Raw genomic sequence first — 25,322 nt, 5'->3', positions numbered from 1 at the left:
CAGTATTTAGAGACAGAAATTTATGTGTTTCATAACATATTTCTATGTTAGTTTGAGCTCAGTCTTCGAATAGTGGTGGTTTCATTGGTGTCAACTCCTACAGCTTGAGAAGTTCATCTGAACTTGGATCTTGACGGCTGATTCAGGACTTTGAGCTTCAATTATGAAGGTGTCATTGCATTTTCAAGTATTGGCTGCACTCTACATCTGTAATTTTGTGGTGAGTCATTTTGACATTTTTTATTCAATCAATGTAAAATAATTCCGTAGTACCCTTGTTTTAAAAACTTGAAATAATAGAATTAATAGACTTGACCAGGGGTCTCCAACCTTTTTTATCCAAGGGCCACATTGTTAATTCTTGGGAGGCTTAGAGGGCCAATAACAAGGATGTACGTGAATTTGACTTGTGGGGACACACACGACGGGGGATTTAGGGGGTGTGAAATTATTAAATTTCCATTAAAATAATATGAGGAGTTTTAAGTACGTTTAATTAAAACACAGGAAGAAACAAACCAATTCATATCATTTTAATACAAAGTACAATTAATTGAGTGTAAAAAGGTCATAAGAAAACTTGACAACAAACGAATTTACAAAAAGTTACCAAGCTAAAAGAGAATACTTATTTTTGATGAGAAGATTGCATTTGTTTTCCACTTAAAATGTCCGCCCATTTAGGATCAAACTTTGTGGTTCCGATCATTAAAATTGATTACAAATGTTCATCTGACAAAGAAGCTCTGTGTTTGGATTTAACAAACATCATTTTTGAAAATGTCTGCTCACACTTATAGGTAGATCCAAAAAGCTGCTTGTTTACAGCTAATTTTACACTAATTAAGAAATTTATTTATTTATTTACATACAAAATAATACAAATTACATACAAATGGAGTGGCTAGTAAGAGAAGAGTACTGAACTCACATTTGTTGTCAAAAATGTGAATAAATAATATTTTTAAAAATCTGTTGCTATAACTCTCGGCGGGCCGGACAAAATCCATCCGCGGGCCGGATGTGGCCCGCGGGCCGTAGGTTGGAGAGCCCTGGACTAGACTAAAATAAAATAGAATATTGTTTACTAAAAAACAATAATTGTTATGTTTGAGAAAAAACTTGAAAATGTCTTGGGAATCCCGAGGCTAATTGTTGTGCATATAAAAAATCAAATAAAAGTTATTTTTAGTCATATTCAGGAGATTGAATAATTTTCTCAAAAATTTATATTTTCAGAAAATTTTTGTTTTCATCAATCAAAAACACCGTGAAGAAATCATCTTTTGAGTTTTATGAATTTATCTCTTACCAAATTTGAAACGATGCAGCAATGAAAATTTCACCCCCTACATTGAAGCTGCTATAACAATGAAATGAAAACTTGAATAGTGAAATAATGTATCATTTCAAAGAGAATACAATGCTCTACAAACCTACGATAAGCATATAAGTTTTTATAATGCATTATTGGAGAGTTATAAGCCCTTAAAGAGCAAAACATTGGATAAAAACCTGTTATTTTAACAATCACACACATTCAAGAGCGAATATCTCGGGAACTGTTGAGAATATCACAAAATTACACTGATCAAAAAGTGTAGAGAATTTATCAAGCTTCATTTTTGAGTAGAGTTATGTCGGTTGAACGCACTGCTCTTAAGATATGAGCGTGGAAGTAAAACACTGAAAAATGCAACTTTTAAACCACCCTCAACCCTTAGCATATGTGTTAGGAATGGGGAATTTCTATATGTTCTCCTCCTAACTAGTCTCAACAAAGCTGCAAAGTCAAAAATTTTGTTTAAAACGTTCCCTCCAAATTCTTTTGTCAATTGGTTTATTGTTACAAAAATGGAGATTTCACCCTCAACACCAAAGCTGCTGCAAAAGGTGTAGGGAAATTTGTAAAAGTGTGAAATTATACATAAAATTGAAGAGAATTCTATGCTCTATAAGCTCATAATCAACATGGATTTTTCCCATCGATTTTCAAAAAGTTATAAGAGCAAAAATATAAAAAAATTGATGGCAAACGTGTCTTTTTAAAAAATGTCACACTTTCAAGAGCGGATATCTCGAGAACTAGAGGGGATATAAAGAAAGTTGTAGAATGAAGTAGGAAATTATGTACGCTTTAATTTGTTATATGACATTCAAGTCCTCAGGATACATAGTTTTGAGTTTTATGCGAGAAACCAAAAAATGGTACCTTTAAACCACCCCCACCCCCTTAGCGCAGGGGGTAGGTGTGGGGACTTTTGATATGTTTACCTCCTTACTACCCTTAACAGAACTGTGGGGTCGAAAATTGTCTTCCAAACATTTCCCTCTATACCCTTTTTTGAGCATCCATTGCCTGGACTACTAGAAATTTTAGATACAAATTTCCAGTAGAATCTATGGACCTAGATATACACTCTTCATAAAGACAGATTTCAATCAAAATAGCGTCATTTGAATCATATGTTGTGTAAAAATTATACAAATTATTTCCAACGAACCTGATCTGTATAATGGTTCAAAAAATATATGTGTTGAAAATTTGAAGTTGATTGAAGAATAGAGCAATCAGAAGTTATCGTGGAACGAACAGACTCACAAACGGACAAATTGGTGAGATTCTAATCATCAGTAAGAACTCGCTCCTTCAAAAAAATAAATATATGAATAAAATAATAAAAAGTGTTATTTTGTTTTTTTTTTCAGTGTGGAAGTGAGGAAAGTGAAATAGCTCCCAGTATTGATTATCCCTATATTGTGCATAATATGATTAAACTGGCAGACAGATGGGAAAATGTTGTAATCAGATTATCCTTCTTACAAGATCCTGAAATCAACAAACTTTTGGATGAATACAAGAATGTAGTTCACAGCAATAATCAAGATGTTGAAGTTTTTCTGCACAAAATGGTGATACAGCATTGTATTTTACGCAATTTTATGAGAAATTTGGATTTGAAGCTTGAAGATGAAAACGATAATCGTGTAGCTCGTTTGAGAACAGCTATCAAATTGAAACTAGAAGTCAGCAACTCAAGGATCAGCAATGAACAGGTTGGAATTTTCAGTTGTTATCAATTTTTATTTTCAACTAGCAGGTAACCCCTGCTCCGCAAGGGTCTAATAAATTAAAACTTGACAAACTGAAAACTTGGCCTACTAAAATTTTGAAGAATTGAAAATAGGCCTGTAACCATCCTCGGTAAATTAGGAATCTATATGTATAATAATCTATATTCATGTTAATTCCGTTCAGTAGCTCAGACGTGATGCGTCATTCATGAATTTCCTATCCTGTACGTGTATAAGCAATACCTACTATTACTTCAGGCCCCACAACTAATTAATGACGTCATAACATGTAGATTGATTCTTCCTAGATCGTAGTAGTTTATACTACAGTAGCTTATCAATGTAACTTTTATTACTGTATCAATTCTTTATTGGGTAGAAGACTATATAAATTTTAGATTGAAGACATTTGTATTTTATTAAATATCGATTTTATTGAAATAAAAACACTATATTCCACAAATGCAATAATTTATCCATACTTTCAGTTTGATAGACATTAGGCTTACTCGATTCAGTGATAGAGCTATTGATAAATTCATCTCAACCAAAAATACTTGATAATAACCTGTATCAGAATCGAAGGAGAGGTAAATCAATGATAAATCAACTTAGATGTAACTCTTTTTTAGGAAAGAGGCTCCCACAAACTTAAACACAATAAATCTGTGGTGCAAAGAAACCCATCAGGAGAATGTTTTTTCAGTTAGGTAAAACCTTTAATATTAGAATGTTATGGACAGTTCCAACACTTTGCTTTTACTTTTTAATTTTTTCGTTTAAAAGTTCTTTCACACACTTTATTGACACTCTTCTTCCACACTCTAATTACACTGTTATTTCACATTTTATTAACACTGTTCTTTCACACTTCATGTAAACTGTTGTTTTATATAATTGAAGTTTTTCCTTCTCCTCGCTCGTATTCATATTCGTTTCAAAGTTTCATCTTTCAAAAAAGATAATACCGTACGGAGACTTGTTATAATTCCCGCAACAATTAGGTACACAACAGTCTGTATCCCATGATTTAAAACCCCAAATTCATTATTACTTTTCACAAACGAATATTAGAAGAATGATAAACAAACCATATTCATTGAAATGGAGACCGTGAAAATTGAATTTGTAATTCCAATTTTGTTGATTACCATATCAGATGTGATAACAGGCATCAGCGCTCTTATTTCGCTTGCTTACCACCAGTAGATCATGGATCTACATGTGATGACGTCATAGTTTATTAGAGATCAGTGGGGCCTGAAGCAATACCTACTATTACTTATATATAAGTAATACTATATAAGTAATAGTAGGTATTGCCTGAAGTAATATACTGGTATAAGCCGATTCTTCCCATATTATATTATATAGATATATAGGTTATAGATAAATTAAAATTTTGAATTAAATTCGAATTCAATTTCAACTTTGAATTTCCTCCTTTTTCTTCCACTTCTCTTATTCTCATAAAATATTCAATAAGTATAGATAGAATGCATCTTATCATTAACTTGAACATTTTAAAAATGTTTCGATTCAAAATTAAGAAAAATCATGTTATCAGTGAAGTATTCTTATTTAATTTGGGTTTAAACTTTTCTAAATTGTAAATTCCTTGTTTATACATATTTTGGACTTAGAATTGGACAAAAATCATGAAGTGTGAACATAACCTATTTTTGGACAATTTCTATCAAAATTTGGGAAAGGAACAGTTTTGGGCTTCAAGCCTGTTGTTCCTCCCCCAATCATTCATAGTTGAGAATGATATTGTAACCTATGTATCAATGTATAAATAAATGAATAAATGAATTTTAAAATCAAATTCCACTCTATATTCGTATTTATTGAAAACTAGCAGGTAACCCGTGCTTTGCACCGCGGAAATTTTTGTGTTGTAAAATGTAATCTCCTCATGTGCAGTAAACGTAATATAATAGGATAATAATCAATTATTTTGTCAAAATGTCGTGGATAATCTTCAGTAGAGTTGGAAATTCCAAGCAAGAAAATGAATTTTTCATGACAGCCTTTCATACTTACTTACTTACTTACTTTTACTTCTTATGTCTTCTCCGCAGTCTGCTTGACCGGGGAGCAGTCTGCTTGAACTCATTCATGAGTTCATGTTGGAAATTACGCTATGGAGTCACTTTGGGTTATGTAAAAGCTCTGTATGGTTGGGCTTTTATTGCTGCGTAAACTTTTATCAAAATTTGAATAAATTCGTTATAATAATCAAATTGATATTAATTGGACTGGAAATAGACCTATACTATTCTTGGTAAACTCAGAATTTCTGTGAAAAATTACAAGTTCAGTAGTTCAGACGTGACGTTGTGAGGTAATTCGTCAATCTCGTACATGTTTAAGACGACTCTTTCCTCTATTATATATTCATAGAAGATAGATAATAGAATAAAAATCAGAGCTACTTCAAAATTGCGCACCAAGCTTCTAGAAACTGTTGACATTTTCCCAAGTATTTCTATCTGGATAGTACTAAATTAAAAAAATGAAGTTTGTAAGAAAAAACTTGTTCTAGTAATTTCTACTTTTTGAGATATGAGTGCCTGACTTTGGGGTGATCCCTACTGAATAGTGACATTCCATTTATACATTCTATGATGCGAAAATCATATAAATAATAAGAAAGGACCAACAGGCTTGGCTCAAAACTGTTCCTTTTTCGGATTTCTATGGAAGTAGATCCAAAAAGTAGGCCATGTTCCATCTTTTTACCAATTTGAGTCCAAAAATGGACAAACCAAAATTAGAATACACATGGATTGAAAAGAAAAATCACACTCATTATATTCTTTCATTCATTTATTCAACAAAGGCAAAAACACAAGATCATAAAATTATGGAAATGGAAAAACAAGTATTATAGCCCTTACTATCCCATTCCAAATTTCAATTTAAAATAAGTTCAGAAGAGGTCATGATTTATCAGCTCATCCAAACACAAATATTTTTGGTCCCAGAATAATTACCAAAAGTTTGAATTTAAAATGTTGATATAGGAAAATAATACAAACACTTTACAGTACTGTTTTGCCAACAGGTTGACCTTCAGATGATGGAGGAAAATAAATTCAAACTGATGAAAATTGATTTGGCTTTAAGCCTAAAAAAATTATCAGAAGATGATGAATCTAACGCTCTTCCAGTAATGAGAGAAAAAATGAAATACGTGGTTCATACTACCGCTATGGAGTATATCTACCTGAGCATGGTTGACTCACGGATTTCCACATTTCTAATCAAATTATTTAATCTGATGGATGTGAATCAGAAGACAGCTGATGGATTTGTGTATTATGACGTCATACTGCTGTTTGATCCAACTTCAAATTTTCGGGTAAGAAGCAGGTCCACGTCTAATGGCAGTATTTGATTAACACTGATTTGCTATCCTTGTCTATCATTTGACAAAGCCAATAGCGCTATCCTTTTGCAGCTCCACAACGTTGCCGGATCGTTTTTAACAATGATTAATTTATGATGAGAACACCTAAAGTTTTAATATTTTTGGACAGATCATTTCAAATTTGGTAAGAGATGGAATGGTGAAGATAAATTCTACATTGTATTGTTGATTGAATAAAACAAAAATTTCCTGGAAATATAAATCTTTGAGAAAGTTATTCAATTTACCAAAAATAACTCAACTGAAAGTTATTGACCGAGCGAAGTTAGATTCAAGTCGACGGTTTTGCATTTGTCTATATATTTATTTTATGTTCCTCATCTACGCCGAAATGCAGCAATAGAATTCTATGAAATTTGACATGTATGTTCCTTTTTGAATTTCGCGTCGACGTATATATAGGATTTTTTTTTAATTTTGAATTTTTAGGATAATACAAAAAAAGGAGTCTCCTTCTAACGCTAATATTACCGTGAAAATCAGACTATGAAATTATTCATCATAAATCAGTTGTCGAGGCATATATTAATTGCATGCAACTGCATGCAATTAATATATCAATGTAACTTGGTGAACAATGAATTATTATCCTTGAAATGCAAAATTTCCAAAAACCTTGTATATATGACGACGCGCAATTTAAAAAGGAACATACCTGTCAAATTTCATGAAAATCTATTACCGCGTTTCGCTGTAAATGCGTAACTACTTGGGCTGACCTGTTGCCAGTATGTCTCTAGATGTTAGCATTTTTGATACAACAACCTCAACAGCCATTAGCCGTTTTCACACCGATATCTCGCCGACACGACATCCAGACAGGATTTACTCTGATGGACAGTATAAGGTGATTTATAGCTGCGCGAGATCTACTGTTCACAGAACTACTAGTTTATGGCGAATGAAATAACTTTCTCCAAAATTCATATTTCCAGGACATTTTTGTTTAATTCATTCAACAATACCATGAAGAATTCATCCTCAAAATTTTATGAATTTATCTTTCACCAAATTGATCTGTCGCGAACATTTAAACTTCAGGCGCTCTCAAAAAGTAATGATCAGAAAAAAATCCTAAAAAAACTTTTTCATTTTGATAGCTTGAAAGTAGGCCTATACAATTCGGAAAACTTTGACAAATATTACCAGTGATAAGTTTTTTAGCCTTTTGCACAGCCTTGAGGGCTTTCAGGATTGCTTCCAACATCTGCACCAATGTACCTAGAATGCACCAATGTACCTTGTATTCTAGGTATGCTTCCTTGATCTGAAGTGATTTTAAGGTTTTCAACTGTTCATAGTCTAGAGAAAGCTTAAATTTGCAGATATTCTGAGATACATTCACATTACTAAACCATCGATCGGTCACAGGCTGCAAAACACCAATGTACCTAAAATACATTCTAGGTACATTGCAAAACACTGGAGCTTTTGAATGCTACGAGAACCAATCAGAGAAGTCTTCTTTAGAAAAAACCATCTTTGATTGGTTCTGACGAGAACATTTAGAGTCTGACTAGAGCCGATAAGAGACGCCTTCTTTTGTAATACCCATCTCTGATTGGTTCTCGTCAGACTTTCGCGCAGCCGGGCCTATTTTGTTCAAATAGAATATGAACATTCTTCCCCAACGATATTTATATTTGAACTAGCAGGAAACCGTGCTTCGCAAGGATCTATTTTCAAACTTGATAATCTGAAAACTCGACGTAATGAAATTTTAAAGAATTTAAAATAGGCCTATAACCATCCTTGGTTAATTAAGAATCTAGCCTATATGCAAAATTTCAAGTTAATTAGTCCAGTAGTTCAGACGTGATTGTAGGTCAATTAGTTTGAGCTGTAGTGTGATTTTACATGAAAATTTTCAAAAAATGCCCTTTCCTGGACCCCTCTCTGCTCCTGGGCGGAATTTTTCTGCAGAGATCTATTTTTTTTTCGTAGCTGCACAAAAAAGTTCCTCATGACTTTGCCGTGCAATGAGCGGTTAAAAAGTACAACATTTTTGGAGGGCCCCAGCTCCCTCAGGGGGACAAATTTCTGAAAATCATTTCTTAGTGGATGTTTTGAGGCTATTATAAACAATTGTGCAAAATTTCAAGTTTGTAGGCGCAGTAGTTTGGGCTGTGGTGTGATTTCAGTCGGTCGGGGCTTACCCTTTCATAGATATAGAGAAGAGAAGAAGAAGAAGAATAAGGCGTTGATGTTGTCAATAGATATTCATTGTATCCCAGTATGATTCATTTTTCAAATTTGACATTGAAATACATTATTACTGTCCATTGTTCCAGACCGATTCCTATGATGAAAAAAGAGATGGAAATAATTTCATACGCAAATTCTTCAAGGAGGTTACTTCAGTGAAAGACTATCTCGAAAAACACGTCAGAAATAAACAACAGATGTATTTTCAAAATCAAATGATGATGAATCATTTCCACCTGATGGAGGAAATTTTAAATCTGCAAAATGATGAAATTGATGTTTTGAATAGGGCACTTGGACTGAAACTTGAATATTTCCAACAAAAATTGAACTGTTTGACAACAAATATTTCCCAATATAAGGATAATACTGGTGATAGTAGTTTGTCATTGGATAGGCCTATATCGTTGGTCGATATGTTGAATGATTCAACTTTTACAGAATTAAAAGGAAGTTCCATGAATTCTGGGAAAAGAGAGAGATTAGAGAAGGCATTGACAATGTGGACCGAAGAAAAACTAGCGATGTCGATCATTGCAGATGATGACATGTTCTTGGCTCTAAATGAGATATTTCTGTACATTGTTAAGGATAGGAATAGAATAATTGATTCTATGCCTAAGGAAAAAACTTCTTTCGAGGATATCATGCATATCAAGAATGAATTCATCCCAGTATTTCAACCTTAATATGGGAAGATATTCAATCATTCTTATTCATATTTATTATTATTGATATTCATATTCATTCTCAATCTTATTCATAGATATTTAATCATTCTTATTGCATACTTAGAGAATGTTACTTGAGCTATCTATATTTAAATTTTCCGTACTGGATATTTTTCAGAGAGACTTTTTGTAAAGACTTTTTATTTCTTTCAATATTTGTATAAAATATTGCATTTCAATTATTGTTTACTTATATTATGTGTTAAGAGAACAATTCTGGGATATTATCCTTGTGCTCTCATATGAATCTCAAAATAAGTAAATATACCAAGTGCTATCTATAGTGGGATAGCATAGTATAGTGAGCTAGTGTGATGGTATAGTTAAGATATCTCTTGTGAGATCCGTGTTTTGAAGTCCATGGGAATGATAGGATGGGAGTCACCAAGTTGGATGAATCGAAAATCGGTCAAGGAAAGAAAAGCCTAACCTAGCTTTGAAACACTAAAGGTGTTCTCCTAGTAAAGGTGTTTTCCTCCACCTACTGTCTAAAGTACTAACTTACTTTACTCCCTGAAACCTAATACTAAAGTGTCACTTTTTCGCTCTCGGTAGTAAAAAAAAGAAAAACTCCCTAGGGAGTAAAAGTGACTCCATTTACATAACATGGGGAGCATCTCTATTTTGAAACTTACATTGTAATAGGTTAGAAGGTCTAAGTCTAAGCTCAGATGAGAAAGCATAATAGAGGTGTCTGTCATTGAGTCAACTGAATTCAATACCACAACCAGAAATTTTATTAACTCATGAAATATATGTTTGTATGATAATTATTATATTCTTAATATTAGTAGATGATAAAAATTTATACAATTTTTAAAATATTTTATTCTATTCAAAATAGCAGCCAACAAATATTTTTGATCTGCAATTCAAATCTGAACCGCGTGATCTGGAGTCAGCCATTTTTGGTAGCTGCTCAGCTGATATAATTGTTACATCTTTTTCCGATAGATAGCGCAATCGGCAGTGCCAATCAGACGACCGGTTTTTAGGTTTTGGATTTAGGTTATGTTGTTAGGAATCATTGTCACCAATACGTAAGTTATTAGAATTATTTTATTTTCAGTTTCTATAAAAAAATGTAGTTGGAGGAAAAATGTTGTGTACATCACGAGCAAAAAATACTTTTTCTCCTTCAGGAAAATTGCTGCCCTCGGCTTCGCCTCGGGCTTCAAACTTTTTCCCACGGGGAGAAAAAGTCGTACTTTTCACTCTAGATATACAAATAACTATCACTCACTAAAGGTCTGTAGTTTAAAATTACAGTAGTTACCGTTTATTGAAACACATTTTTGAATAGATTGATATAAATGTTTTATCACAGAAGAGAACATCAAATGAAAACAGCTGATGAAAAACGGCTTGATGAACAAGACTTACACAATGTATAGGACCTTTATCAAGTGGCTGACACACTCTCATTTTGGAAGATCTCCCAAACTTAGATACGGTTACACATAGTGCGAAATAGGTCAAGTCTGTATTTGTCCACTTCAAAAAATGTTCAGTCCTTAATTATTTTCACAAAGTAGATTTTTAAATTCAGATGCTCCAAAACCAAACGTAGAAAAAATATTTCAAATTATTATCACTAAAATATTATTGTTAATTATTTAGATATTGCTGAATTATGCTGGGTCAAGTAGCGATCTGATATAGATATAGGTGTAGTTTGAGCTGAAACCATATTGTATTTTATCTTGTATCTTTTTATTTGTCTCTGATATTCTAGCTATTAAATAAAACTGTGTAAGCCAGTTATTTTGTAATCTGTATGATTAAAGCACCCAATCAGCCAATCTGAATGTTTCTCTGATATTCTAGCTATTGAATATAAGTGTGTAAGCCAGTATATATTGTAATCTGTATGAATAAAGCACATAATAAACCAATCTGAATATCATACATCACCTATTCATCACACCTCTTTTATTAGTATAATTTATCATAAATTGATATGTTGTGTTATACAGTAAACACTTTGATTGAGTATATGGAAATTATTTCGAGGTTCTAGTAGGTCATACAGCTGTTGTATCACTGGGAGAACAGAAGCTACTGATAAGTCATTGTGATTCAAAATACCCGTAGATTGGGGTAAATTACTGATTTATCCACTGGGAATTCAACTACTCATTAGATTGCTTCATTAGGTAATTAGGTAGGTAACAGATAAAAGCTGATATATGAGCAGGTAAGGACAAAGAATAAATATCTCGATCTGACCCCACTCGCTACATCCACTTAGACCTGTTCCAATATCCAGCTTAATTCAATTATTCCAATGATCGTATTCGATCGGTTCTTGATGATATAGAACGTATCAGACACAATAATTGACAGGCTTAAGAAATAATCGAACTCAGAAAGCGAATTAACAAAACTGAAATATATTACAATAAAATATGTAATCATACAGTGCAGATTCAGAATTTGATTTACAGGTTGATAATAATTTAGCATTAACAAAAGGAGTTAAAAATGTTCTTGTGCTTGCATGACACCATGCGTGATTCGACAGAATTTTACAATTGATAAAATTGAACAGTTTTGAAAAAATAGTGAAAAAAAGAATTATAAAATATTTTAAAGTTGCTCGGGGTCGTGGTTCAGGCAGCGGAGGATAGTTAATCAACTACAAGTTCTTAGAAATTCTACATGAATAAATTCTATGCTCTTAAATGCTAAAGCGCTTGTCGGCGTGGCCAATAATTTAACGAAGAAAATTTTATGTTTTTTCTGCACTGAAATATTTTCGAAGAGTAGATTGGGGCCCCTTTTAAAACTTATAACTCACGTGAATTTCCTTGGCGGTCGTGGTTTTCTTCTTTAGATCAAAAATCGTTTGATCGGCGGCAATCCAGGCTTCGGTTTCAGCACGTGGGGAATTTTAATTTAATATTTCCTTCACCAAATTAATTATGGGATAATTTACTTTAAACTTTTAAATTTATCGATTGAGGAAAACAGAAATTTACAAATAACAAATAAATTGGCCTAAAATATCGGCTCACAAATAGAACATTTAAAATCGAACAAGAAACTTTCACAAATAGGTCTTGGTAACTATAAAAAAAGAGATCTGCACGGTGAGGATTTCAAAAGGGAAGTGCTGTCTTTTCTCTCAGCTTCTTGGCTAGACCTTTCTTCTCAGATTCTCGATGTAATAATTTGCATAAAAATTTGCCATTGGTAGAACGCTTGTGACGTAAACATGACGTCAGTGGCAAGCAGTAGAATACAATTCCTTTAATTACAATAATAATTTAATTTATGTAATTCTTAAAACTGCTTAATCTTCTGGACATAGTTCCTCTCATACAATGTACATGTGCTAGCGTAAATGATAAGGCAGGGTTGTTGTCTGATAATAGATTAACATGTGTTGCTTTCAAACGATCACCTTCTTGGTGCTATTTCTATGCACTATGATTGGCTTAGGCCTGCCAAAGAGATTTAATTACCATGTGGTTCAGTTGAATTGAATCATTAATAAATTAACATTCTTATACAATTTTTATTAGGTTTGAGACTGTTATAATTAATTTCTGCCGTTTTATCAATAATATAATTTCATGCTATGACCTATTTAGTTACAATAAGACCTGATATATAGTATAATTTCTTAAATACTAAATAATTTCAACGATAATACATACATTTTATTTTTTTTATTTGAAATTCTTGATCCTTTATTGATAGTTTTATAATTTTTAGAGATGGTATTATATCTTACGTGAAGCCAGCATGACATTTGACAGTACTTTGAATCAGTCAGCTGCGTTCGAACTGTTTTAAAAACATCTGATCGATAGTAAACAAAGTGTAACCTCAAAATCAGTGAGTGATTCACAAACAATTTGTGCTTTATTTGCAAAATAATTACAATTTATTGAATAATTTTCCTAGAAAATATTCAGTACAGAACGGTACTCTTATCTAATATACAGTTATTGATAAGTAAGCTTTATCGCTCGGTCGCTAACTATTCCTTTAGCAAATTCTTTCATTTTAAAAGGTAATCACAATTTTTCTCTCTTTTCATGAGGTCTATTTGAAAGATTCATCACAATAGGAAAATATGAGCTGTTATTTTCGATTCCAAGATGGATTTTATATGTTAATTTAGTGTGAATATAGTGTAGAACCTATATTTGATAAAAAAATTGTTTATTAGCATAACTATAAATGCTTGCAGTGTTGAGTTATTTTGAAAGTTGACAACGCATAGTATAATATGCCAGGTACTGCCCAATTCCAAAATCGATTTTTCTGAAAAAAAATTTTTTCTGAAAATATCAATTTTTGAGATAGTTATTCAATTTACCAAAAATAACTCAACTAAAAGTTTAAAACAAAAATTTTCTGAAAATATCAATTTTTAAGATAGTTATTCAATTTACCAAAAATAACTCAACTGAAAGTTATTTTTAGTAAATTGAATAACTATCTTAAAAATTGATATTTTCAGAAAATTTTTGTTTCACTAGATCAACAATACCATGAAGAATCCATCCTCTAAATCTCATGGATTTATATTGTACCGAATTTGAAATGTTCTGTCCCAAAAATTCAAACTTCAGTCGCTCATATCTCAAACAGTAATGATCGGAAAAAAATGTTTTCCTGAGAAAACTTTTTCATTTTGATAGCTTGATGATATACAAATCGAAAAACTTTGAAAAATATTATGAGTAGAAAGTTTATTTTTAGACTTTGCACAGCCTTAATCAAGTACTGCCATTATAACGTGGCCCGCACTATAGTCTCTCTCTCCCTCTTTTTTGGTAGAGAGTTAGTGGGGAGGATATTTTTAATATTCTTTCCGAAGAATGGACATTGATATGTCTAAAGCTCCGCCAATTTATGTAGATGCATAACAATATAATTATCTATAGTTATTATATTACAAATTAATTTTTCATATCATATACAGTTCAATAATTATTTTCTTAGTCTATATTATGTAAATTCATCTATAATTTTGCTGAATTGTAAGCTATTGTATATAAGTGTATACGCCAGTATATATTGTAATCTACATAAATAAAGTACTCAATCAATCAATCAATCTCTCCTAGTTTCCAGCTCATTCCAGCTTCTCACCCACCCTCCCTTCAAACCCGGTCTCCTGTCTTCAAAATTGATAAATCAGTCAGAAGCCGGTCACAGTCCTGTTACAAGTCACAAAGACATCAGAAAGAGTCGAGATCAAAGATAAAGAGTCATTAGCCAGACGGGAACGTGTCTATTGGAAAAGAGTATCTGAGAGTCACATTCTAATTCATTACAAACTGTCTACATTGACTCAATGGGAATGGGAAGCAATGGTGATATCTGATAGAAATTCTGACAGTTTAAAGCTATTCTCAATACACCCCGAGCCAGGCACGTAGTCCCGTCTATATCAGGGAGCCAACTTTCTATAGACGAAAGACTGTGTGTGATATCAGCAAGATTTGATCACGTCTTGATGACGTCACGTACTCACGTCAATTATCCTATTAAAAATAGCCTTGAATATGATCAACTATAGTGAGGTCCACGTTATAATGGCAGTGGATAAAGATAGGAGAACAACGTTGCCGATCCTCTCTTGTCTTGCCATTTTGGTAGAGAGTTAGTGGGGAGGATATTTTTAATATTCTTTCCGAAGAATGGACATTGATATGTCCAAAGCTCCGCCAATTTATGTAGATGCATAACACTATAATTATCTATAGTTATTATATTACAAATTACTTTTTCATATCATATAAAGTTCAATAATTATTTTCTTAGTCTATATTATGTAAATTCATCTATAATTTTGCTGTATTGTGAGCTATTGTATATAAGTGTATAAGCCAGTATATATTGTAATCTACATAAATAAAGTACTCAATCAATCAATCAATCAGTCAATGCCTTCTATAGACGATAGCTGATACAAGTTTATTGATGTTATATTAACTGTTCATTCTCGTTTAAAATAATCAAATGTAATATTTTATTGAGCAAGGAATTATATTTTTCAATAGTTTCATAATGAATATTCATAATTGGGATGAAATATTTTGTTAATCAATTATTAATTCTACATTGTTGAAAGACGATCTGGCAACCGAGCAAAGCGAGAAAGAGATAGCACTATCCACATTGTTGAATGATAGACAAGGAATACCATTGCTAATCAAACACTACCAAAGGTAAGAATTAATAAAAAATAATACTATTGATATATGTGGTGGAGTTTCATTTGATTATGGAGGAGATGGTAAATAATTGATAGAAGAAAAGGATGATGTGAGGAGAGGAAGGGGATGACGAAGAAAGGAGGAGAATGAGGAGGTGGAAGAAGAACTAGTCGTAACAGGTCAGTCGGTCTATGGTAGGTCTTCTAAAACTACTTTCAAAGCCAAAATACTCATTTTCCACCACAGCACCTACGTAAAATACATTTTGAACTGTCAGCATTAGGTTAATTGGAAGCATTGATATTACTCATAAGCAACACTGACTGATTCAAGAGAATCTTACTATGCTACAAGCCTGAATAACTTGGCAGGATTCCTTGAAAATAAGACCAGTACTCTCAATTCAGACAAATGCTGACATTTGTAAGTGAATCTCACAATGCCTACGCACTGCATACGAATAAGTTTTGGTCAGGTCATCATCTGCCCACTGTTGAACTTTCTCACATACATTTAGTAGGCCAGCTTACACTTATTTCCTGTATTTTCACTCACACCGCTTGTTTACTGTATTCACATCCCACTCGAGAGCTGAATAAATATTGGGCTTTCGAAACAGACTTCAATGAGAGCAGAAATATAGGGATTTTGGTCATCCAACTTTATTACTTTCCTTGCCCTATTATCATAGGTAAGGAAAGTATTGCTTTTCGAAAAAATTAAGGTACCCAAATTTCTAAATTTCTATACGTTTCAAAGTCCCCTGAGTCCAAAAAAGTGGTTTTTGGGTATTGGTCTGTATGGGTGTGTGTGTGTGTGTGTGTGTGTGTGTGTGTGTGTGTGTGTGTGTGTGTGTATGAGTGTATGTTCGTCTGTGTACACGATATCTCATCTCCTAATTAACGGAAAGACTTGAAATTTGGAATGTACGGTCCTTACAATATAAGGATCCGACACGAACGATTTCGATCAAATGCGATTCAAGATGGCGGCTAAAATTGCGAAAATGTTGTCAAAAACAGGGTTTTTCGCGATTTTCTCGAAAACAGCTCCAACGATTTTGATTAAAATTATACCTAAAATAGTCATCGATAAGCTCTATCAACTGTCACAAGTCGCATATCTGTAAAAATTTCAGGAGCTCCGCCCCATCTATGCAAAGTTTGATTTTAGATTCTCAATTATCAGGCTTCAGATACAATTTAAACAAAAAATTTCGAGTGGAAAAGATTGTGCATGAGAATCTCTACAATTAATGTCTAGTAACATGTTCACCTAGAATTAAAAATAAGCTCGAAATTCGAGAAAATGTGATTATCCGATTGCAAACTGTTGGCAACTGTTGATTCTATTAAATGATTCACTATGAAGAGATAGCAGACCTTGTGTGTCTCCAGCGTTATTGCCCTGTCACCAGCTGGCTCAAATCTTTGAATAGTAGACTTGAGTTGCGCGGGAACACTAGCGTCACGTGATCAATTTCCATAACGGCAAGGAAAGTTGTGTGAGCACGCCACACCAGATTTTTTTTAGAGGCTGTTGAAACTTACAATGCCTTACTATGTGCTTTAATGTGCCTTAATGAAACTTAGGCCCATATCGACCATCTAAATTTATCGCTAATCTAGGTTTAAACGAGGATATGGTCTCATTTATTTTAATGTAGTACATTTGAGTTAAAACGAACTGCTGGTTAATTTCCATCTCCAATGTCCAATCTCCGTTTATGAACTGAAATTATGCGAATACGGTTTTGGTTTTCAATTAAGGAGATACACGGATGGTTGTATTTATTTATTAATAAATATTATTCCGATCATACTCAAATGCACAGTCCAAATTTAACACTGATCTACGATTAAATGAATGGTAGTGTTCATCATATGTGTGTTACTTTTCAGTTTAAACAGAGATAAATCATTACTGTCAAAAAATCAAATCAAAAATCGTTTATTTATCCTTGATAATTCTGTATAATAATCATTTCAAATATCCAATGAAAGCTATCTAAATAGAACTAAGGACTTCTGCTACTGGAAATATTGCCTGAAGAATTAAATAGCAGAAGGAAATTTGAAGAATGCAACTATCCAAATTGCCATCGATATCAGCCATTTAGTTCTTTGGTAAATATTTGCAGTATCAGAAGTCCTTAGTTCTATTTATATAGCTTCCATTGGATATTTGAAATTAATATTCATTATACAGTATTAAAATTGTCAAATTACTCTCTAAAATGGCGGACCTTCATTTTCAAACATTTCTAAACGAGCTATCTCTGAACCGGATCTCTGTAGGTAGGCGTACACCTGCAAAGCATATAATTGACGTTGCTATTCGAAAATAAAAAATTAAATCGATCAATTTAATTCCTAAACACGTTTACATATCGAAAACTGTGCACCGAATAGTTGAAAATAATTAAATAAACGTTTGAAGTTTGTATTTGGGTCGAGTTTTCTTGATTAATAATTAGCATATGTCGAAAATTAATAATTCGAAATATTATTTTTGGATAGCATACGTCAATTGTGTCCTCAATTCACAAAACAACTATGTATTACTTTGAAAAAATATTATTGGAATTGATATTTTTCGGGGAAAATTATGAATAATTTCAAAGAACATTTTCAAAACTGATATATTTCAGGATAGTTCAAGTAGCGAATTCTCCCTCATTCCTAATTAAATTCCTTATGGCCTAATTAAAAACTTGACCTACTGGAATCTTGGAGAATTTAAGGTATGCCTACAACCAAACTCGGTAAATCAAGAATCGACATTCAAATTTTCAAGTTAATCAGCTAAAGTAGTTGTGATGTGTCATTCGTGAATTTCCTATCCCGTACGTGTGTATAAGCCAATTTTTCCCTTCATCATAATATTATAGATGATGATAATACAGCAGTAATTTATTCGTTGAAATGATAATATCACAGATGAAAATAGTAGTTCAAGAGCAAGACATTCAATTCTTTTGAACGATGAATAATACCATGCATTACCATTACATACATCATGGAAGATCGAAGGACTGTTCTGTAATAATAAATTATGCATCACCATTAAATGATGGAGATCTATTTATTTATTTCTTGAAGTTTTCCAGTTTATCGTATTGATAGTTTGACACCTTGTGAGACCGGACTCCACAATATTAACAAACATAAAATAACATTACTTCAATCGAAGTAAACTAAAGTAACTAAGTTAATAAACACACAACTAACAAACAATCGACAAATGAATGAAGTATTTCAAAGACATAAATAGTAATTCACAGGCGAGAGTATCAATTTATGAACTAAAATACTAGATCAAGACAGAAAATATAGTAATTCAGAGACGATGATATCAATCTACTGTTATGGTCAATTTACGTATTTACGGAATATACTAGTTCAAGATCTAGACATTCAATTACTTGTGTGATGAATATATGCATTACATGTCAGTTGTGATGCAAGATCGTTGACTGTAAACATAGTTTGTTACCACTCCCAGGAAACCCCACCCTGTTGTTAACTGTACAAAGATAAGCAGAGGATTATAGTGAGTTTCTCCACAACCTGGCAGCATCCCTTGTAAATAAACATCAACGTTTTCCATTTAAACAATGCTGACTGCTCAAAAACGATCTCACTGTATTCAGATTCATTTCATACAGTCAGCATTGTTTGAATGGGTAGTATTGATTTTATTTATGAGGAATACTGACAGCTCTGAATGAATCTCAGTTTAAAGCATGCATCATTGGAATACAATGGATATCTTCTGTCGTAGTGCGATTCACTCAATAACTGTCAGTGTTCTCAATGAATGACATTGATTTACTTAACATTGAAACAATGCTGACACTCACTGTAGTGATGGAGTGCCGGAAGTGGAGCCAATATCCTGAGGCGGAATTTATTTGAAGTGATTTTTGGAATTTATTTTGTAGAATGTCCTTGACTGTGTTGTAATATTGGGAAATTACTTGCAATCTAATCTTGTTATTTTTTGGGCTTTGGAACCAGCATTCCAAATTCAAATTCGACAATTTTGTCTGGTGTTATTGGAGAACCAATCGTTGTAATGTTTGAGAAAAATGTATATCATTTATAAAATAATTCAATTTTCAGCTTGATAAGTGGGATATTTTCAAGAAATGATACTGTTTTCCAAGCCTCCGTCAATCATTTTATGATCATGTGTTTGATCATGTTCTCGGCTTCCGAGCTCGGGATTTAGGTAGGTTCTAGACTTTAAACAGCTGGAGTCAGAAAATTGGCTTTCGAAAACGGGGTGTAGCACTACCTCCGTAAACGTAAATATTTACGGAGGTAGTGGGTGTAGTCGCAGTAAAAAGTTGCAGAAAAATAAATATTTATTTTCTCATTTCTATAATTGGAAACGTTTTTCCTTGACGAAATGAAAAATTCCTAAATAATTCAAAATAGCTGAAACTTTACACTATTTTCTCTTTATTTTATTTTGTGTTCAATTTTCTAGTTTTTCGAAATTGTATTTAAACGTGACTTTGACTATGACTACGACTACGCCCCGTTTTGGAAAACCAATTTTCTGACTCCAGCTGTTAAAGTCTAGAACTTGGCTAAATCCCGAGCTCGGAAACCGGCCCTAAATAAAATATAACCTCAATCAGAACGGTCAGGTCGACGTGAAGATCTCAGCTCACTTGCGTTCTTCTAAATCTATATCATCTACCCCAAATCGTGTTATCGGATGGGCACGTTTAATTGTCGGTTCCGGCTGAATTATGACAGTCGTAAGGCCCATTGACGGCCATAAATTATATTCAGGCGGTGGGACCTTCCCGCAAGGGACTCCCCACCAACAAAAGTCATACCCCAAATGTTTTCATCATTGCACAGCTGTTTAGTGGCATCGATTTTCACCGTGACTTACTGGATCTGCTCGTACCTTTAGGCCCGTATGCACCATCTCAGTATGCACCTAAGGAGAACGATCAGCTGGATGAGACACGTTTTATCAAATGCTTCCATGCCCTCTCGAAATCAGAGATCAGCGTAGATGGTGTTTATGGCCCTAAGAATAAGATTTTCGGTCAGTTTCTTGTTTTTCACTTTGTTGATTTAATGAATTAAAATTGATGAATATCGAATAGATATATTGTAATCAAAATACTCTGGAAGGATGGAAGCAGCTATTTAGCCTTATTGTGAAATCAACATCAAATTAGTGTTTAATATTATAGGCTATGAAAGCTATATCTTAGTTTTGGCTGAGGGTGATACCCACATTAGCTCTAGATGGGTTATGAGGCGGATGATAATGAGAGATGAATGGACCTACAGCTGTTTTAGGTGGATTCCGAACAGATTATAAAAATGAATAATAATACTTGTGAAATAATAGCACAGACATCAAGAAAGTATCTTTCGAAATACAAAAACTGAACCGGCCCTAACTAATTTAATCTAATGGGAATTTACAAAGTAAAATATTTCACTTATTACATGGCTCAGATGCATCTTTATTAGAGTCGAGTTTCTCATTAAAGGAACTCCGTTCCAACTTTGATGTTCGGATATTATTGATTATACTCCCAAGTCTCGATACAATTTGAAGGAGCAATCGGCTGCAGCTCTACACCTAATTGGCTTGGCTGCTGTTTGCCAAACTTTGAGTCGAACTTTGAGCCAAACTTTGAGCAACTTGAGCTGTTTGGACGCCTCTAGCTTAGGGCGTCGTTGTGAGATTCACTTCAAACTGGCAGCATTGTTTGTATGGGGAGCGTTGATGTTATCTAATGAGGAATGCTGACAGATTGCAGTGGATCTTACAGTGAGACGATTCAGTACAAAATTGTCAGCATCAATTGTTTGGGAGGGGATAATGTTAATTGATAGGAATGCGCTGTCGGTTATTGTAGCTGCTCAACTTGGAGCCACTGATCAGTTTCGTGTTGCTATTTTTGGAGTTGAGTTGTCTGTGATAAGGACTATTTACGTGATATTATTCTTATCTTGTATTCAAATCGAAAAGTTTTCATTCACCAAAATAATTACAAAAATGACTTGATACACAATAAAATTAGGAAGCCCCCAAGACTATTAGTCTGTGTGTAGGGGGTGTATTGGTGAAGAGTATAAGTTGAGATCAATTTATTTGTATATGAAAGAATAAATAAATAGCTGGTTGGTTGTTCATTAGGAGATGATGGGGTTTCAGGTAGAATTGCTATTGAGACAATGACGTCATCTTTGTAATAGATGGAGAAGAAAGTATGAAGTGTAAGGTTTGAGAATTACAGTTTATTGCATGGGTAGGTAATATCAGTACTGGGTGATAGGACTATTTTCACCACTGTACCTGATATTTTTATTACTTTCCTTGCCCTATTACATAGGTAAGGAAAGTATTGCTTTCCGAAAAAAATTAAGGTACCCCAATTTCTAAATTTCTATACGTTTCAAGGTCCCCTGAGTCCAAAAAAGTGGTTTTTGGGTATTGGTCTGTATGTGTGTGTGTGTGTGTGTGTGTGTGTGTGTGTGTGTGTGTGTATGAGTGTCTGTGTACACGATATCAATCAAAAACTGTCAAACAGATGGTTGGATATCTCATCTCCCAATTAACGGAATGCCTTGAAATTTGGAACTTAAGTTCCTTACGATATAAGGATCCGACACGAACAATTTCGATCAAATGCAATTCAAGTTGGCGGCTAAAATGGCGAAAATTTGGTCAAAAACAGGGTTTTTCGCGATTTTCTCAAAAACGGCTCCAACGATTTTGATCAAATTTGTACCTAAGATAGTCATTAATGAGCGCCATAAACTGCCACAAGTCCCATATCTGTGAAAATTTCAGGAGTTTCGCCCAATCCATGCAAAGTTTGATTTTAGATTTCCAATTATCAGGCTTCAAATACAATTTAAACAGAAAATTTCAGAAAATAAACAGAAGATTGAGCATGAAAATCTCTACAACTAATGTTTAGTAACATTTTCACCTAGAATAGAAAATAAGCTCGAAATTCGAGAAAATGTTATTATTCTATTGCAAACTGTTGGCAACTGTTGATTCTATTAAATCATTCACTATGAAGAGATAGCAGACCTCGTTTGTCTCCAGCATTATTATCCTTTCACCAGCTGGCTCAGATAGTAGACTTGAGGTGCGCGTGAACACTAGCGTCAGGTGATCAATTTTCATAACGGCAAGGAATGTTGTGTGAGAGCGCCACACCAGATTTTTTTTATTTGTATTGGAGAAGGGTATAGTTGAGATCTATTAGTAGGTTGTTCATTTGGAGATGATAGTGTTTTAAGTTCGATTACAATTTATTGGTTGGATAAGTAATGAGAGTACTGGGTGATAGGACTATTTTCACCACTGTACCTGATATTTTTATTTGTATTAGAGAAGGGTATAGTTGAGATCGATTAGTAGGTTGGTTGGTTGGTTGGTTGGTTGGTTGGTTGGGATTATTAAATGTTTTTCATTTGGTTTATTAAATGTTTTTCATTTACAAATGTTTTTCTGATTAGTTGTGAAGGTGATATTCTGTTAGTTATCCATATTTAACAAAAAAACTATTGTTTTTTGTTAAAAAATATTGTTGAACCTCAGCTCTATTAAAAATCGAGATACTGGTTTCAGTTTTTACACCATTATCAATCAATCTCTGGTAAACTGATACTGAAGTAAAGTAGTCGAGCACTGCTATTGGTGGAAGCCGTGACCTACCAAGGTGAACAAACGTCTGCCATTGGCCTAGACAAGCCCCTCCCCAATTAGTAGTTCAAACAAATACGCTACCAAATGGCACCCGGATCGAGCAATAAAAGTGCTAGACTTTAGTAATACTGCTGTTCTCTACTCTAAATTGAGTTTACCAGAGATTGATGATTGTGTAACAACCGAAACCGGTATCTCGATTTTTTTTCAAACATCTTTATTGCCCATAAAAACAAAATACAAAATAAAAAACTTACAAAAGAAATATTCTAGATTATAATATTATGCTATTTTACAAATAAATTAAAATTACATGGCACCACCCAGCAAGGGCAAAACCCTGACCGCTGAGTGAGAGTATCAGATTTCAAATGAGTCTGTGGCTAGACAATATCTAATATTCCTAATCAATATCATGTTAATCAAATTAATATAGGAAATAGCCTATCATAGAATGTTGGCAACATAATTATGAGACTAGTTGATTAGTCATCGCCAAATAAAAGTAATAATAGTAATGAGATGGTCGAATTTATTTCAAAAACTGTAAGAGCCGGTTTCCCAGCTCGGGATTTAGCTAAGTTCTAGACTTTAAACAGCTGGAGCCAGAAAATTGGCTTTCCAAAACTGGGCGTAGTTGCAGTTTGTATGACAGTAGTGGCATTTTTTATTTTCTCATTTCTATAATTGGAATAGTTATTTGTGCAACTAGTGCGCAAAGTGACAGTTTGCTGCACCGAAAGAAACGTTTACTGGTTTCTTGAGTGCAGCAGAGGAACTTTGCGCACGTATTTCACATTAAGTTTTTCCTACAGTTACCATTGAATATGAAAAGTGGGTAATTATGGGTAAAATTGCCTGAAATCCGTCATATTTTTATCTGACTTGGTGGGGAACACATTAGAATTCAATTTTGATGTTTGGAAAATGATCTATAGTGAAGTCCACGTTATAATGGCAGTGTTTGATTAGCAATGGTATTGCTATCCTTGTCTATCATTCAACAATGTGGATAGCGCTATCTCTTTCTCACTTTGCTCTGTTGCCAGATCGTCTTTCAACAATGTAGAATTAATAATTGATTGACAAAATATTTCATCCCAATTATAAAAATTAATTATTGTAATAGAATTTGACTCAACACGAGCTTTATTCGACATTAAATATGTGTCTTAGTAACAGAGATAACAGATTATAAATATTACAGCTGTTTTATCATCACAATCTTCCCCCCTTAATATCAATCGGCACTCGTGGGGTATGGGGCGAGCTGGCGAAGTGAGACTGTCGATTCTCTGCCGTCGTTGTGGCGAACAAACGCATATTCAGGGTTACTCTCGATTAATTCAACTTTTTCAACTTGCGATTCTTGTTTTGAGTTTTTTGTCATCTTCTTCAACCATACTGGTCCAGGTGTCAATAGCCAGGTTGGTAATGGTTTTCCATTACTTGAGTTTCTTGCATGTAAAAACATCCGCTCATGTGGTGTGCAGTTGGTGCTTGTGCATAATAGGGAACGAATAGAGTTAAGGGCATCGGGGAGAACTTGTTCCCAGTGACTGTTGTTCAAACCTCTCGATTTTAGGGCTAGCATCACACTTTTCCATATAACTCCATTGTACCGTTCGACTTGCCCATTACCGGCTGGATTATAGGGCGATGTTCTGCTGCTGGCAATTCCTTTTGATAGTAGGAAATTTTTCAAAGCTGATGACATAAACGATGTTCCTCTATCGGAATGTATGTAAGACGGTACACCAAAAAGAGAGAATAGTGATGTAAGGTGTTTTATTACTGTATTAGTAGTCATGTCAGGACAGGGGAAGGCAAATGGGAATCTGGAATATTCGTCTATAAGAACTAAATATACTTGTTCCTTGAACTTGATTGTAGTGGGCCTTTGAAATCCATATTAAGACGTTCAAATGGTCGAGTTGCTTTGATAAGGCGGCCAGTTCCTTTGGCATAGCGTGGTTTCATTTCAGAACA

At 33.6% G+C, this 25,322-nt stretch overlaps 2 protein-coding genes across 2 annotated transcripts in view; one reads left to right on the top strand and one right to left on the bottom strand.

Moving 5' to 3' along the window:
• LOC111060651 (D-beta-hydroxybutyrate dehydrogenase, mitochondrial) overlaps positions 1-25,322 on the bottom strand; it is a 281,404-nt gene that overhangs the window by 81,964 nt on the left and 174,118 nt on the right. The window lies entirely within an intron of this gene.
• On the top strand, positions 34-11,344 carry LOC120348896. The gene is made up of 4 exons (XM_039437444.1): positions 34-220; positions 2,710-3,057; positions 6,146-6,442; positions 8,803-11,344. The coding sequence occupies exons 1-4, from the start codon at positions 164-166 to the stop codon at positions 9,403-9,405; spliced, it is 1,305 nt and encodes a 434-aa protein (XP_039293378.1). The 5' UTR covers positions 34-163; the 3' UTR covers positions 9,406-11,344.

This window comes from Nilaparvata lugens, chromosome 11 (genome assembly GCF_014356525.2).
Source record: "Nilaparvata lugens isolate BPH chromosome 11, ASM1435652v1, whole genome shotgun sequence".
Classification (NCBI taxonomy): domain Eukaryota; kingdom Metazoa; phylum Arthropoda; class Insecta; order Hemiptera; family Delphacidae; genus Nilaparvata; species Nilaparvata lugens.
This window is presented reverse-complemented; position numbering and strand designations above follow the sequence as displayed.